General features: G+C 59.6%; 3 protein-coding genes across 3 annotated transcripts; 2 read left to right on the forward strand and 1 right to left on the reverse strand.

Annotated features, from left to right (window-relative positions):
• Positions 1 to 4,294: 4,294 nt before the first annotated feature.
• Positions 4,295 to 5,511, forward strand: TMEM190 (transmembrane protein 190). The gene is made up of 5 exons (XM_041745486.1): positions 4,295 to 4,352; positions 4,446 to 4,481; positions 4,849 to 4,974; positions 5,055 to 5,139; positions 5,227 to 5,511. Exons 1-5 carry the CDS (start codon positions 4,295 to 4,297, stop codon positions 5,465 to 5,467), a joined length of 546 nt encoding a protein of 181 aa, XP_041601420.1. The 3' UTR covers positions 5,468 to 5,511.
• A 984-nt stretch (positions 5,512 to 6,495) lies between these two features.
• Positions 6,496 to 9,492, reverse strand: TMEM238 (transmembrane protein 238). Its single transcript, XM_041745487.1, has 2 exons — positions 8,765 to 9,492; positions 6,496 to 6,620 (listed from the first exon to the last, which is right to left on the reverse strand). The coding sequence occupies exon 1, from the start codon at positions 9,297 to 9,299 to the stop codon at positions 8,772 to 8,774; it is 528 nt and encodes a 175-aa protein (XP_041601421.1). The 5' UTR covers positions 9,300 to 9,492; the 3' UTR covers positions 6,496 to 6,620; positions 8,765 to 8,771.
• A 1,392-nt stretch (positions 9,493 to 10,884) lies between these two features.
• Positions 10,885 to 13,772, forward strand: RPL28 (ribosomal protein L28). Its single transcript, XM_041745489.1, has 5 exons — positions 10,885 to 11,029; positions 11,240 to 11,328; positions 11,422 to 11,545; positions 13,431 to 13,549; positions 13,638 to 13,772. The coding sequence occupies exons 2-5, from the start codon at positions 11,248 to 11,250 to the stop codon at positions 13,725 to 13,727; spliced, it is 414 nt and encodes a 137-aa protein (XP_041601423.1). The 5' UTR covers positions 10,885 to 11,029; positions 11,240 to 11,247; the 3' UTR covers positions 13,728 to 13,772.
• Positions 13,773 to 14,058: the final 286 nt, after the last annotated feature.

The following is a 14,058-nucleotide window of genomic DNA, read 5'->3' on the forward strand; positions in this document are numbered from 1 at the left end:
ATGAACTTGAACCAACTTACTGTTCATGTCCCCACAGGGCAAGTGTTCCCCAGGGCAGGGGGCAGGGAGCTGGGGGCCTTTTAACCCTTCCCTGTCCGCTGCCGTTGGGGAGCCCTGGGGGTCAGCTGGGCCTCGGCCTGGGGAGGGGAGGCATGTGCGTGTGAGCAGCGAGGGCCGTGGCAGTGAGGGAGTGTGTACGCCTGGGGGGTTATATAGGGGGCCAGGGCGGGCGGGCGGGGGGCAGGCGGCAGGGGAGGGCGGCCTGACACATCCTGACTCACCCTCCCTGCCTGCCTTTTCCATTCAGACAGAGCCGGCTGCCTCGCAGGGCTCACGCTGCCTCGCTCAGAGGAGGGCACAGAAGGAAAAGTTGGAAAAGTTGAAAAGAGAAAGGGGGGGGGGTGGTCGGAGAGGGGCTGGTGAGGTCATTGGCGTCCCCTCCCTCCACCTCCTGGGCCCAGGCCGCCACAGGGGCAGACACCCGCGGCTGGAGAGCTGGGGCCCGGCTGTGGGCTGTGGGCAGGGGGTCTGCGGTCAGGGGGTTGGCTGGACCGGACAGGCGGAGAGGAGGGGAGGCTGGGGGAGAGCTGGGTACAGGGCCACAGGACACAGGCCTGGGGACATGGATGAGCGAGACAGAGAGACTCCAAGGGACAGAGAAAGCAAGCGGAGGAGAGTGTGAGACCCAAGCAAGAAGACAGAGACGCTTGGAGAGATGAGGGGGACCCTGGGACAGAGACAAGAGTCTGAACTGCAGAGATAGAGATGACACACAGAGAAATGGGCACACCAAGCAGACACATTGCAGGAGCAGAGAGACACCGGGAGAAAAAAGGACAGATTGTTGCAGGCTTAGAGGGGAGGCAGGCAGCAGGTGACAAAGCTGCAGAGGCCCCAGGATATGTAGGCACACAGAGATGGAGGTGCTGAGCCATGGCGGCAGTGATGGGCAGAATCTGCAGTGGGGGGGGGGGGGGTGAACAGCAGAGACAGGGGACTGAGAGAGCATGAGAAGCCCAGATGAGGTGGGACCTTGCACAGGTGCTGTTGCACCCTCTCTGTGCCTCAGTTTCCTTCTCTGTGAAATGGGGATAACCCAGCAGCCGTTCCACCCATCCACACACACACACACACAAACACCTGGGTAAGGATGAGTTCCCTCGTGTAAGGCATAGGGTCAGCTGTCAATATGAACAAATATGAACCATTGCAATTCTCTTCCTTGATTTTTATTAACACATGCAGGGAGACCCAGAGAAGGATGTAGTATCCAGTGTGAGAGCTGGAGATGGTGAATGAGCAGGCATGATAATGAGGGTGACAGACACAAGAAGAGAGCGGCTCGGCCAGGGAGTGGAGACAGGAACAGGGCAGAGGTAGCAGTACACTGCACGGGACACCAGAGCAGGAGAGGGAGACATGCTGACAGCGGGGGTGGGGTGGGGTGGGAGGACAGCATTGCAGACAGAGGCATCGGGATGAGCACCAAGTCCACTGAGCAGAGCCAATGAGGGACCAGGTCCAGAGCCTCATCCCCAGAAGCATCCCCCCTCCTAGTGAAAGACGGGATGGGAGTAAGAAGAAAAAGTGACACAGATTTCTAAGGGTCCCCCTGCAGGCCCCCTCCTGGCCCTCAAAACTGCTGAGCTGGCAGGGGGGCTCCAGGGATGAATGAGGGCTAAAGTCCTCCACCTCCCATTCCCCACCACTGGGGGAGGGTGACTGCTCAAGTCCCTGGGGAGGTGAGGTCACAGCCCCCCCATGGTGGGACATGACCTCATTGCCTCAGGTAAGAGCACGCTCTCTCTCGGTCTGTCATGGCCACCCCTTCCAGGGCCCCCCAGGGGCCCTCCCCAGCTCCTGCTCTACTCCCGCAGGGACCCAGGCCTCTGACCACTGGGTCTCCGCCCCTCAGGGGGCCTGTTTCCGGCTGAGTCAGCGTGGGGGGGCCTGAGGCTGCGTCAGTGAGGGGAGAACTGACGTAGCCCCCCCCCCCAGACCGGCGGGGCCAGCCAAGGTGACTCAGGCCACCAGCCTGGGGGATGGACTGGCCTGAGGGGATGGGGACTGGGCCTGGGGCCAGTCTGAGAGCAACAATAGGGATCATGCAATGGCAGCCCCTTCCACTGGGAATCAGGGGGGCCACCCCAGACCCTGGACCCCCAGCCTCCTCCTCTTTCAGACCTTGATATCAGGTGTCCAGGCCCTAAACCCTGGTTCCCAGGTGGAGAAAAAGGTGTGGCCATTCTGCCGTTTGGGGAATGCTCTACTGGAAAGGTCAGGAGTCTGGGGCCGGGCCAGTGTCCTGGCTGGTGCCTGTCCCCCTGGATCATCTTGCCTTGGCCCGCACCCTGGGGCCGTGGGGTCATCTTTCCCCATCTTCCATCTTTCCTGGCTTCAGGAGGCTGAGGGAGACTGGGTGAGTGCAGGGCAGGAGGTCAGGGATTACGCAGGACCCTGGGTCTTCAAGACAGGGATGCGGCTCAGATTATTTCCTTTGCTAGAAGAGCAAGAAGGGATGGGGGACAGACAATGACAGGCAGGATTGGGGAGTCACAAAAAAGTGGCAAGATGACACCAACGAACGGAAAGGGACCAGAGCACAGATATCCAGTGTGAGAAAAAGACAAGGATGCAAAACAATGTGATCTATAGACACACAAAGAAGCTCAGAGGCTCAGAGACAAGGCTCGGGAGACCCACTGCTGGGGTGGTCACAAACATTGGTAAGAGGCTGCTGGGATACGAGCAGGGGTCCTGGCTCATGTGCTGCCCGTGGGCAAGGGAGGACTGGCTGGTGTGAGGTCAGCAGGTCCGAGGCTGTGTGTGTCCGTCTGTCTGTCCCTGGGGGGTCCTGTCTGGCCTCTAGGGGGTGACGGGGCAGGCAGGCCGCAGAAGCAGCCCAAACCTGTCATTAGCGGTGAGGGCCGTGAGAGCAGGGGGGGGCCCCCCAGTCCCAAGCCGAGGTCCAGGGCCCGGCAGCCCCGCCCCCCACCCCCTCCTTGATCCCTGAGGAATCCCGGGAATTGCGAAGTGGGTCCAGATGATGTTGACACAGGAAATGGTCATCAGCTGCTGGCCTCAGCCTCACAACCCCTATGACCCCCCACCCCCGGCCCCCTGCTGAGCCCCCTCTAACCTGTGTCATCTCTGACGGAGGCAGCCCAGGGCCACTCAGCTCCGACCAGGATGTTTACAAGAGATGCGCAGAGCGGGAGTCAGACTCACAGGGCTTCTTGAGAAATGGGGTCTGGACTCCTGGACAGCTGCCCTCAGACCTGGTCTTTGGCCTCCTCCTCCCTCAGACACAGGGGTCCCAGCCCCAAGTCCTTCCCCACTAAGACCCTGGAGTCCAGACCCCCAGCCTCCTCCTTCAGACCCAGGAGTCCAGGCCCCCAGCTCCCTCCTCAGAAATCCAGCCCCCAAAGCCACACTGCCCCCCTCTTCACTGTACTACAAAGTTGAATGAAGGTTCACCTGAGAGGACTAGGAATCATGGTCCCAACCCAGCCCCTCTGAGGGGAAACAAATGGTGACCTTGAGGGCCTCCACGTGGACCCCTGGACCCCTCTCCCCATTTGTGGGTGGAGTGAAAGGCCTCAGGGAAGGTCTTCCTGCCCATGAGCCACCCTCCCATCTCCATGGGCCCTTACACATCCCCCATCCACTCTCCACTGGGAGGCCTGGAGTGCCTTTGGGACAAGAGGACTCCTGAGCAAGTGCTCTGACCTCTGGCCCAACCCCCACTTCCCCTGTGTCCTCCCAGGCTACCGGGTCATTAGTGGGAGGGCCTTCCTAACAATGGGGCTCAGTGAGCCTCAGGCCCCCCCAACACGCCCTGATTGCTAGGGGGAAGACCCTGGCAATGATGTCTCAGGAGACCCTGAGCCACCCAGAGCTGCCTGCAGGCATCAGGTTACTAAGCAGAGGGATTCTCTGGCAGTAAGGTCTCCCAGGCCCCAGGTCCCCTGGTTGGCAAGCAGGAGGTGCCTTAGACCACCACCTGCTTTCTGCTCAAGCCGATAAGGAGGCTCCTTTGATGCCCAGGCCCCCTCCCCCACCCCCATGGACCTTTCCACCTTGTTGCTAAGGAAGCAACTTCTTAACAACCAGGCATGACCAAGCCAGTGTGACCCCCTCCTTCCTTCTCCCCCACTGCTCAGGTGGCTCCCTAGCAACAGAATTTAGAACCTTGAAAGCTGGGTGGGTAGGTGGGCGGGGCCCCGCTGGTTGCTGGGGTGATGGCCTTCAGGGTCTGTCCCCACAGAGGCCCCAGGGGTCTGGGGGAGGCAACATGGTGGCCTCTGGGATCCCAGCTTTGAGCCTTTTCCTGCTGATGCAGGGCTCAGTAGGTAAGGGGGCTGAAGTGAGGGTCCAAGAGCTGGGCAGGGAGGCTCCTCAGCCTCCATACAGCCTCCTCTAACACCAATCCTTTTTCTTCACAGATGGGAATGGAATCCAGGGATTCTTCTATCCATGGAGTGAGCAATGAATTAAACCTTGGTCCCCCAAGGACAGGGAGCCCAGACTAAACTCTTGGGTCTAAGGGGAATAGGGCCTGGAGGCCAGAACTCCTGGGTCTGAGGGAAAAGGAGGCTAGGGGCCTGGACCCCTGGATCTGAGGAAGGAGGGGCCTGGGGGACTGGATTCCTGGGTCTGAGGGAGGAGGGGCTAGGAGCCTGGACTCTGGGGCCTGAGGGAGGAAGCTCTGGGGGCCTGGACTCCTGGGTCCTGCACAGATTAGTAGGACCAGGCAGGCAGGCCTGGAGTCTGACTTTGGGACCCTAGCATTCTGAGGCCTTCAGGACAGACTCTGTGACATAGCTGCCACTTGTGGTTCGTCCCAAGGCTGTGAGGGAGATGTGTGGGACCGGGAGAGCTGTGGGGGCCAGGCCGCAATCGAGAATCCCAATCTCTGTCTGCGTCTACGCTGCTGCTACCGTGATGGGGTCTGCTACCACCAGCGGCCAGATGGTGAGTGCCTGGAGGTGGGGTCCCCGGGGCAGGACTGGCCGCTGAGACTCCCAGGTCTCAAACCTGCCTCTTTTGTTCAGAAACTATGCGGAGGAAGCATATGTGGGCACTGGGCTGGACATGTGGAGGCCTCCTCTTCCTAATCTCCAGCATCTGCTTGTTCTGGCAAGTGGCGTTGGGGCTTGGGGTGGGCACCCGTACCCCAGGGGAGCAGTCAGCCCGGTTAGGGCTGAGTGTGTACCCTCCTCCCAGGTGGGCCAAGCGCCGGGACATGCTGCACCTTCCAGGGTTCTTAAAGGGCAAATGTGACCTGTCGAGGACCGTCTCTCTGTTATCCAAGGACCGGGGGACTCTGAGTGATAAAAAGACATCTGCGGGCAGCGTGCCAACCTCCCTTCCTACGGAGGGGAACGCGGATGTGTCAGGAGCCACTGAAGGGGAAGGGACGACAGAAGGGGGTGAAGAAACGGAAGGTGGAGAGGACGAAGATTAGGGGCACCCCTGGGGGGACCCCACAATACAGATATAGCATATGGACGTGTGGTGTCTTTTCTCAGAACCATGGGAACAGGAGGGACCTGAGCTCTGGGGCAGGGTGTGTGTGTGTGTGTGTGTGTGAGAGTGTGTGCACGTGCGCAAGTGTGTTGTGTGCAAGCAGGGGCCAGGGAGCTGGGCTGTGATCATGGGGTTCAGGGCCGAGTGAGGTCTGAAAGCAGGGCGTGCTGAGTACATGGGTGGTGGCCTGGACCAGAGTGCATACTGCAGCTATGGGGCCATGACTTGTCCCCTTCCTGCGGGAGCACCATTGCCCGGCAGTCTCTGCCACCTACTCTTGGGATCCCGCTCCCCTCTGCCAGCCTGTGCCTGACCAGCCTGCCTCGCCTCCAATGCCTGACCAGGGGCAGGACTCCCTGCAGGATATGGGCCGCCCCCAGCGGGTTTATTCTCAGACTCTCCAGGGGCTGGGCAGAAATCTTCCTGGAAGCGTGTATAGCACAAGACTTGTCCTGCCCAACCCTCCGGCCTTCCTCAGGTGTCACACCCGTGCCAGCTACCCTCCATCAGCACTTCCTCCCGGGGGCGCCTGGGTGGCTCAGTGGGTGCGGACTCTTGATTTCAACTCAGGGCATGCCCTCAGGGTTGTGACATCGAGGCCCCTGTGGGGCTGTGCGCTGGGCAGGCAGGGAGCCTGCTTGAGATCCTCCCTCTCCCTCCCCCTCAGACCCTTCCCCTCTGAAATAAATCTTTTTTTTTTTTTTTTAATATTTCCTCCCAATAAATATGTTGTAAGTCTAATTTGTCCCCCTGTCTGCTTCTTGGAGGACCCCTGCACCAACAGAGGGGCCTGGGCTGAGGAGGTTTGGACTGGGGGGGTGGGTGGGTATGGGCTCGAGATCCTGGCTGCTTTCTTGTGAGGGACCAGTGTGAGGCTGGGCCCCAAGGTCTCCTAGGGCGTGGGTGGCCCCTTTGTATATGGCCTGGCCCCAGTACTGTCCCCTCTCCCAGAGAGACACACAGAGCTAGGAGGCAGAGCCATTTATCCAGGGAAGGAGAGAGGAGGACAGCTAGGCATCCCGGAGGCCAAGTGATGTGGGGCACAGCTGAACATCGCAGTCCCGTCCTGACACGTGGGGCCGTGTGGTCGTCTGCAGGAGGAAGGGTGGTATTAGTGACTGTTGGGGGCTCAGGATTCATACATTCCTGGGGCCTAGCACCCAGTGGCCTAAGGGGCAGGGGGAGCCCCTCCCACGCTGACTGGCACACCTGCTTGATTGCTCCTCCATCCCTCCATGCCCCCACCTGCCGCAGCTTGTGTGGCCCGCCAGAGTCCAGGGCTAGCTGGAGGAGAGACAGGAATGTCAGGAAACATAGACATGTAAAGGGACAGATGGAGACACAGGGACACACAGAGACAGAGGAAAAAAATGAGGGGATAAAGAATGGCTGCTGCTGGTGGCTCTGTCTACTCAACATATTCTGGTCCCAGAGCCAGAATCTTCAGGTCCCTGTGTTAAAATTGAGGCTCTCTGTCCTCTGTGTGCTGGAAGCACCTCGCCCACTAGGGAGTCCTGTGTTTGAACAGGTCTGTCTTCCTTGGAAGAGGGGCTGCCATTCCAGTCACTTAGGACCATGGTTCTGGCAGGTGGTTCCAGCAGGAGACCCAGCCAGCGACATTAGACTCCTGGGCAAGGTGAAGGATTCTTGCCGCTGGTGAGCGATTCTTTATTATAGGCCAAGTTCTGTGCGAGCTGATGCCTCCTCACCCATGCTTACATCTTTTCTTAGATTCGGCTCCTCCTCTGAACTACAGAACACAGCAGGTGATTGGAGTGACTACATCCTCAGTTCTCACAAAGAAGGGTCTCTAACTAGTACTGTTCTGGATGCACAGAAGAGTTAAGTTCATCACATGCAGAGGTCTAAGCACATCGGGATTTAATTCTTTTGTGGAACTCACCACCCCCACTCTTTTAAAAAAAGATTTTATTTATTCATGAGAGACACACAGAGGCAGAGGGAGAAGCAGAGGTAGCCCGATGCGGAACTCGATCCCAGGACCCCAGGATCATGCCCTGAGCCAAAGGCAGACACTCAACCACTGAGCCACCCAGGTACCCCTGCAGATCTCCCTTCTCAGAAACTGATTCAGTCACTCATCCATTCACTGTTCCACTTCTTTATCCATCCACTGGCCAACCCATCCATTCTCTCATCTTCCTATCTGCCCAAACCAATTCTGGTGAATCCTACCAATTCATCAGTCTAACTATATCCATCTATCCACCAATCCAACCACCCATCAAACCATCCACCCATCTGTCCACGCAGCCACCCACAGACCCAATCACCTGCCTCTGATTTCCTGAGCTTACTTTTTGCTGGGCAATGTTAAGAATGAAGACACCAGAGACACAGGCCTTAGTATCAGGATGCTCCCTGTCAAGCAGGAGACTGTACCAGCACACACTCACAAGACACATCACAAGCAATAACAGGGAACCTCAGACAAAGGAAGACCCAGAGAAAGGCAGCAAAGTTGAGTTGGATCTTAACGGACACACGAGATGTTTTCTGCGTGGAGGACAGACGGCCCCGGGCACTCCTGCTGCAGGGGAGAGCATGCATGGAGGACAACTGACAGGAGAGCCTGGCTGTCCGAGGACTGAGCGATGCCATTATAGCTGCAAAGAAGGGAGATGGGCTGAAACGTGCAGGGCTTGCAGTGAGAGGCTGAGGTTTAAGCAGAAAGCCACAGGGAGAAACAGCAGGTGTCTGAGCAAAGGTGTTTACAAAAGGGGACAGAAGACAGAGGAGAGATAGAAAAAGGAAGGGATGAGCAGCAGAACCCTCTCTGCTTTCACACTCCTGGCATTTGCATTCCCCCTCTCTTTTAGAAGCATCCCAGCTGTGTGCCCTTGGGCAAGAGGTGGCACCTTTCTGGACCTTCCTGTCCTCCACTGGAATGGGGATGGTACCGGCAGTGACTCGGAGACCCAGTTACTCTATGAGGATTAAGTGGGCTGGAGTGCAAGGCAGGGTCTCCTAGTGTGGGGGAGAGCGGATCGTGGCTCTAGGCTTCATCTGGGGGGCAAGGTCTCTCTTCAGAGGCTGCGCTCATGCCTCCTGTCCCGGGCTCTGGCTTTCCCCGCTGCCTCTCCGGCTCTCCCTCTTATCTCTCCAGCTGTCTCCCCTGTCTCTCCGGCTCTCCCCCTGTCTCTCCAGCTGCCCCCGCCGCACCCCGTCCGGTCGTCCAGCTGTCTGCTGCTCTCCCTGCGGCCCCATCCCTCACCTCCGGCTCACTCGGGGCCCGCGCCCGCCGCCCCCGGCCCCGCCTCGAGCGTAGCTAGCTGCAGGCGTACGCGGCGGGAGCCGGCGGCGGGCGGCGGGGGCGCGCGGGCTGCTCGGCGCGTTCCCTGGGAGCCGGGTGCGGCGCGCGGGCCGGAGGCCGGCGCAGACCAGCGGCGGGAGAGCTTGCGCGCCAGGCGGGCCAGCGCCGAGGGCCGCAGGCCATAGTCGCGCTCGAGCTCCTGGCGCGAGATCTCGATGTTGCCGGTGTACCAGAGGATCCAGCCGAGCAGGCTCAGGAAGACGAGCAGCGCGCCAGAGTAGATGAGCAGGTCGCCGAAGTCGCGGCCGCGCACCTGCAGCTGCGCGAACACGCCGGTCAGCAGCGCCGCCATGCCCGCCACGTCCAGCGCCACGGCCATCAGCAGCGCCATCCGGCAGCGGCCCAGACCGGACGCGGGCACCGGCGCGCCAGCCGGTGGGGACTGTGCACCCGGCGGGGACCCCTGCGGGGCGCCCACCGCCGGCGCCGCCGCCATGGCCCTTGCTCCGCCGCGCTGGCTCTCTCGGAGAGCGTTCTGGGGTGCGGCCCGGGGCGGGGTCAAGGGACGGCGCCAGGTGTGCCGGGCGCCCGCCTGGTCACCTGACCACGCTGAGGGGCAGACGGGCCCGACCTGGAGGTGCCCTGACCCTGGTTTCTGGGCACGTCCTGGCCCTCAGAGGCCTATGCTGAGGGCTGCCAGCCTCACTGATCAGGGTGGGAGGGGCCTTATGCACCCGAAGGAGCGCTAAGGAACATGTTCAGAATTCAGGGTGTCCGAATGGAGGTAGCGTGGGGCGTCCAGCAGGAGGCTATCTCTGCCTAGTGCCTTCAGGGGCCCCGTACGCACCAGACCCCACAGAGGGGACAGGTGGGGTCAGAAACAAGAATCCGACGAGGCTCTTGGACCTCAAGAGGTCCGGGGACCCAAAGAATCAGCAGGCAGAGGAAGCATGGGACTCCTGGGAACTAGCCTTCTCCCACTCTTTGCATGTGCCGTAGGGCGGCCCGTGCGCCTGCATGAGAGGCATGGAGTGGATGGTCCTTCCTGCACTGTGCACCACCTCCAGATGTGGGTGCTCTACAGGGGGCAGAGGGCAGTACCCTGCACTTCTCCTAGTGCCTCTGCACGATTGGGGCTCTCTGGGAACGAAGCCAGACGGGGACCCCGACACTACCACAGGTCAAGGTGCACTGGGGGTTGGCGCGGGGGGGCAACATAAAGCCACTGTTCCTTGAGCCCCGTGTTGGCGAGGCCGGAGATCCCGAGGTATGTCAGGCAGGGCTCCCGCCCCCGAAGAGGGCCGCGACCACAGAAGAGAAACTTCCATAAGTTTAAGGGGTGCCACAGCGGGCACACTGGAGGGGGAGGGCCGGAAGAGGCCAACAGATAGGACCCTCTGAAGGAACCAACAGCTTTCCCATGCAAATCTTTTCTGCAAACGACTCGCCCTTAGAGGTAATCTACGCCCTCCCGGGGTGACAGTCGGCGGAAAGATTCCGTCCCGCGGGAATCTCTCTAGATTCTAAAGCGTTTGAGGGCATCGCGGGGAGGGCAACCCCAGAGGTCAGCGGGGATTAGCCACGGAATTCCGAATGTGGCCGATGAGAGCCGAGTGTTTCCGAACAGACCCGAAAGGGCTTGCGCCAATAAGAGAAGGCGGCCAGCCCGCGAAAGAGCCTTTCCGGAGAGTTCCGGAATGCCCGATCGGGCCTCCGTGCCTCCATCGGGAATAGCCGAGAGCTTACGAAGAAGATCGGAAGTATCCAAAGACCCTGGAGCTAGCCTTAAGTAATTAACGGATTCTCACGTTTATTCATAAAACGAATGTTTATTGAGCGCCTATCCTGTGCTCAGCGCTGGTGAGCAATCCTGGAGAGAAACCCTTGTGGAAAGGGACTTCGGGCCTCTCGAACTGGACTCACTCGGAAATCCAGAGCTGGAGTTCCGAAAACACACGAAGGACCCTCGGAACAGTGGCGCTCAGCCTCGGAGAACACGCCCTCGCGTCACCAGCCGAAGAGTTCCGGAGCTCTCCGAACGGTTGGCGACGAGGCGGCGGAAGTGGCCGAACGTTACCGAGCCGCCTCGGAGGCGGAAGGGAGGAGGCGGGGACAGGCGAGGGCAAGCGCGTGCCCACAGAGGAAGCGGAAATGCGTTTGGAATTAAAGGCGTCGCCGGGTCTTCTACTTGCCTCTTTCCGTCTCTCGCTGCCGTAAGGAAAGGAGGTGAGCGCGCGGCCCTCCGTCTTCCCGCGTGGTTGCGACGCTTGCCCGCGGCCCGGGGCCTCTGCCGGCCCTTGCCTGGCCTCTGGCGCTGCGCACCCCCGTTCCCGCCGCCGGAGCTCGCCGCGGCATCTCGTGTTCTCCCCTCGTCCTGGGCCCAGCCCCGGCCCGCGGCTCGCCTCTGACGCCCTCCCCTGCTCTCTCTCCCCGCAGCCGCCGCCATGTCCGCTCACCTGCAGTGGATGGTCGTGCGGAACTGCTCCAGCTTCCTGATCAAGAGGAACAAGCAGACGTACAGCACGGTAAGCGGGGCGCCCGGGCGCGGAGAGGCAACCGCCGCCATCGCCGGGGTCCTTCCCGCCTCACGGCCTCGCCGCGCCCCCTTCCCTTCCCAGGAGCCCAACAACCTGAAAGCTCGCAACTCCTTCCGCTACAACGGTCTGATTCACCGCAAGACTGTGGGCGTGGAGCCGGCGGCCGACGGCAAGGGTGTGGTGGTGGTCCTGAAGCGGAGATCAGGTGAGCCCCCGGCGGGGCGGGGCTGGGATCGGGCGGCGGTCCACCCCAGGGGGAGGGGTGCTCAGCAGCTGGACGGCGCGACCTAGCGCGGCGAAGGGCTTGAAGCAGGCTAGGTATCCGTGCAGCGCTGCAGTAGTCTGACCCCTCAGCCGCCGAGTGCATTCGGGAGACGTCCCGAGCGTCCCACTCCTACTGGACAGGATTTCGTGTGACAGGGTCAGGGGGACTGGAGAGTTTCAGAGGCAGGTGTTGTGTAGACCAGAGGCATCACAATTCCCTCACCTTTGTTCTTTACTGGGTGGTGTTTTGGTTAAAATTTTACGTCATCTATTTTTAAAAGCATTATTCACGAGAGACGGGCAGAGATATAGAAGGAGAAGCAGGCTCCCTGTTGGGGGGCGCCGATGTGGCACTCGATCCCAGGACCCTGGGATCACAACCTGAGCCAAAGGCAAATGTTCATCTAGAGTCAGCCTGGCATCCCTTTGCTGGGGTATTTTAAAAGATGGGAGCAAGGTTTTTCCTGAGCTCTGTTGAGGGCTGTTTTCTGTTTGGGTTTGGAGCCTACTGCCCAGGGCAGGGGCAGCAGTGGCTGTGGCATGCTGGTTCTTGATTGGACTCCTGCCCACCCTGAAGGGGGGTTACTCTTTCTCAGCTCACCAGTGAGCATCCAGGGTTCTTGTTGTGCTCCTGAGAACCCCATGCTGCTGCTTTGTGCCCTGAAGCCCTCACTTCCCTGTCAGGTTGTTGGGTGGTCTCTTCCGGACTATCAGAAACTGGCTAAAGATTTTATGTATTTATTCACGAGACACTGAGAGAGGCAGAGACATAGGCAGAGGGAGAAGCAGGCTCTGTGCAGGGAACCCAGTGCAGGAGTCAATCCCAGGATCACGCTCTGAACCACTGAGCCACCCAGGTGCCCCAGGAACTGGCATTGTTTAAAGTCACTGGTGTGGTGTGAAGGGTCCTTGGTTTCTTGGGCAACACCTTCCACATCTGTTGTTTGGGGCATAGGACACTCCCCAAGACCTCGTTGACTGCTCTACTTTAGATCCTGACAGAGGCCCTCAGCTCTGCACACAAGGAAGGGGTGCTTTCCTCTGAACCACAGGCAGTGGGGTCCAGATTCCACCTGTGGATGGGCAGGCAGGTGCTTGCTGCAGGGCTCTTGCTCACCCTGGCCTCATCTTGTGACTCAGCTTGATTGGAGCTTCAGTCTCACAGGTACTTGCAAACCTGACCAGCGTGGGGTGAGCATCCTCCTGCCCTGGAGTCAGGCAGGCAGGTGGCCTGTGTGCCAGTGACCTTGGACAAGTCTTTTGCTTTCCTCTCCCCCCTCCCTTTTTATTTTTTATTTTTTAAAGATTTTATTTATTCATGATAGACATAGAGAGGGGGAGGGCAGGGACACAGGCCGAAGGAGAAGCAGGCTGCATGCTGGGAGCCCAATGTGGGACTTGATCCTGGGGCTCCAGGATCGTGCCCTGGGCCAAAGGCAGGCGCTAAACCACTGAGCCACCCAGGGATTCCTGCCCCCTCCCTTTTTTTTTAATTTAAATTTTTTTTTTAAGATTTTGTTTGTTTGTTCATGAGAGAGGCAGAGACATAGGTGGAGGGAGAAGCAGGTTTCCCACAGGGAGCCCAATGTGGGATTTGATTCTGAGATTCCAGGATCATGATCTGAACAGAAGGCAGATGCTCCACTGCTGAGCCACCCAGGCTGCTTTGAAGTGACTTTATGAACTTGTGTCAGGGACACAGAAGAGCGAACTCCTGGTACAAGGCTGGGTGGATAGGGCTGGCTGTGGGGCGCTCAGGTCCCCCATGTACCACTGCACCATCACACTGACCTCTGCTGCTGCCACCACCCCATCCCCTGCCCCAGGCCAGCGGAAACCCGCTACCTCCTATGTGCGAACTACCATCAACAAGAATGCCCGGGCCACCCTCAGTAGCATCAGGCACATGATCCGCAAGAATAAGTACCGTCCGGATCTGCGCATGGTAAGCAGGGCTTCTGACCAGTGGGGCTGGAGCTGCTCTCAGGAGGTGGTGTGGGAATGTGTGCTGAGCCTTTTCTTTGTCCTTCCAGGCTGCCATTCGCAGAGCCAGTGCTATCCTGCGCAGTCAGAAGCCTGTGATGGTGAAGAGGAAGCGGGCCCGCCCCACCAAGAGCTCCTGAGCACTTGCCCCTGTACCCAGAGCAATAAAGATGTTAACCATCTGGCTTGGGCCTCCCTTTGCTGTGGCCCTGGGGCTCTGCCCCTATGCATTCATGTGGGTGCTGCCTGTCCCAGCGTGGTCCCCCACCCATGTTACCATAGGATTCACACTGTTGGGGCTGGAGGGGTCAGGTCTAGGTTGGGGGAGCTCTGTCCCAGCATTTCTGCCCCCAGGACTGGGCCTGGTCCACGTTCTTATGTTGAACACGTCAGAGGTAACTGTTCATACAGCAGATTAGTGCATGTGACCAGGTAAAGTCCACTGCAGTCCTCGCAGTCCTCACAGTCCTA

This window comes from Vulpes lagopus, chromosome 2 (assembly GCF_018345385.1).
Source record: "Vulpes lagopus strain Blue_001 chromosome 2, ASM1834538v1, whole genome shotgun sequence".
Lineage (NCBI taxonomy): Eukaryota > Metazoa > Chordata > Mammalia > Carnivora > Canidae > Vulpes > Vulpes lagopus.

What these genes read in the sequence shown, in the direction of transcription:
- TMEM190 (XM_041745486.1), top strand. Translation starts at nt 4,295, where the DNA reads ATGGTGGCCTCTGGGATCCCAGCTTTGAGCCTTTTCCTGCTGATGCAG. An exon ending in CTACCACCAGCGGCCAGATG is followed by an intron (nt 4,975 to 5,054) that starts GTGAGTGCCTGG and finishes TCTTTTGTTCAG; the next exon opens with AAACTATGCGGAGGAAGCAT. An exon ending in TCCAGCATCTGCTTGTTCTG is followed by an intron (nt 5,140 to 5,226) that starts GCAAGTGGCGTT and finishes CCCTCCTCCCAG; the next exon opens with GTGGGCCAAGCGCCGGGACA.
- TMEM238 (XM_041745487.1), bottom strand. Translation starts at nt 9,299, where the DNA reads ATGGCGGCGGCGCCGGCGGTGGGCGCCCCGCAGGGGTCCCCGCCGGGT.
- RPL28 (XM_041745489.1), top strand. Translation starts at nt 11,248, where the DNA reads ATGTCCGCTCACCTGCAGTGGATGGTCGTGCGGAACTGCTCCAGCTTC. An exon ending in ACAAGCAGACGTACAGCACG is followed by an intron (nt 11,329 to 11,421) that starts GTAAGCGGGGCG and finishes TTCCCTTCCCAG; the next exon opens with GAGCCCAACAACCTGAAAGC. An exon ending in GGTCCTGAAGCGGAGATCAG is followed by an intron (nt 11,546 to 13,430) that starts GTGAGCCCCCGG and finishes CCCCTGCCCCAG; the next exon opens with GCCAGCGGAAACCCGCTACC.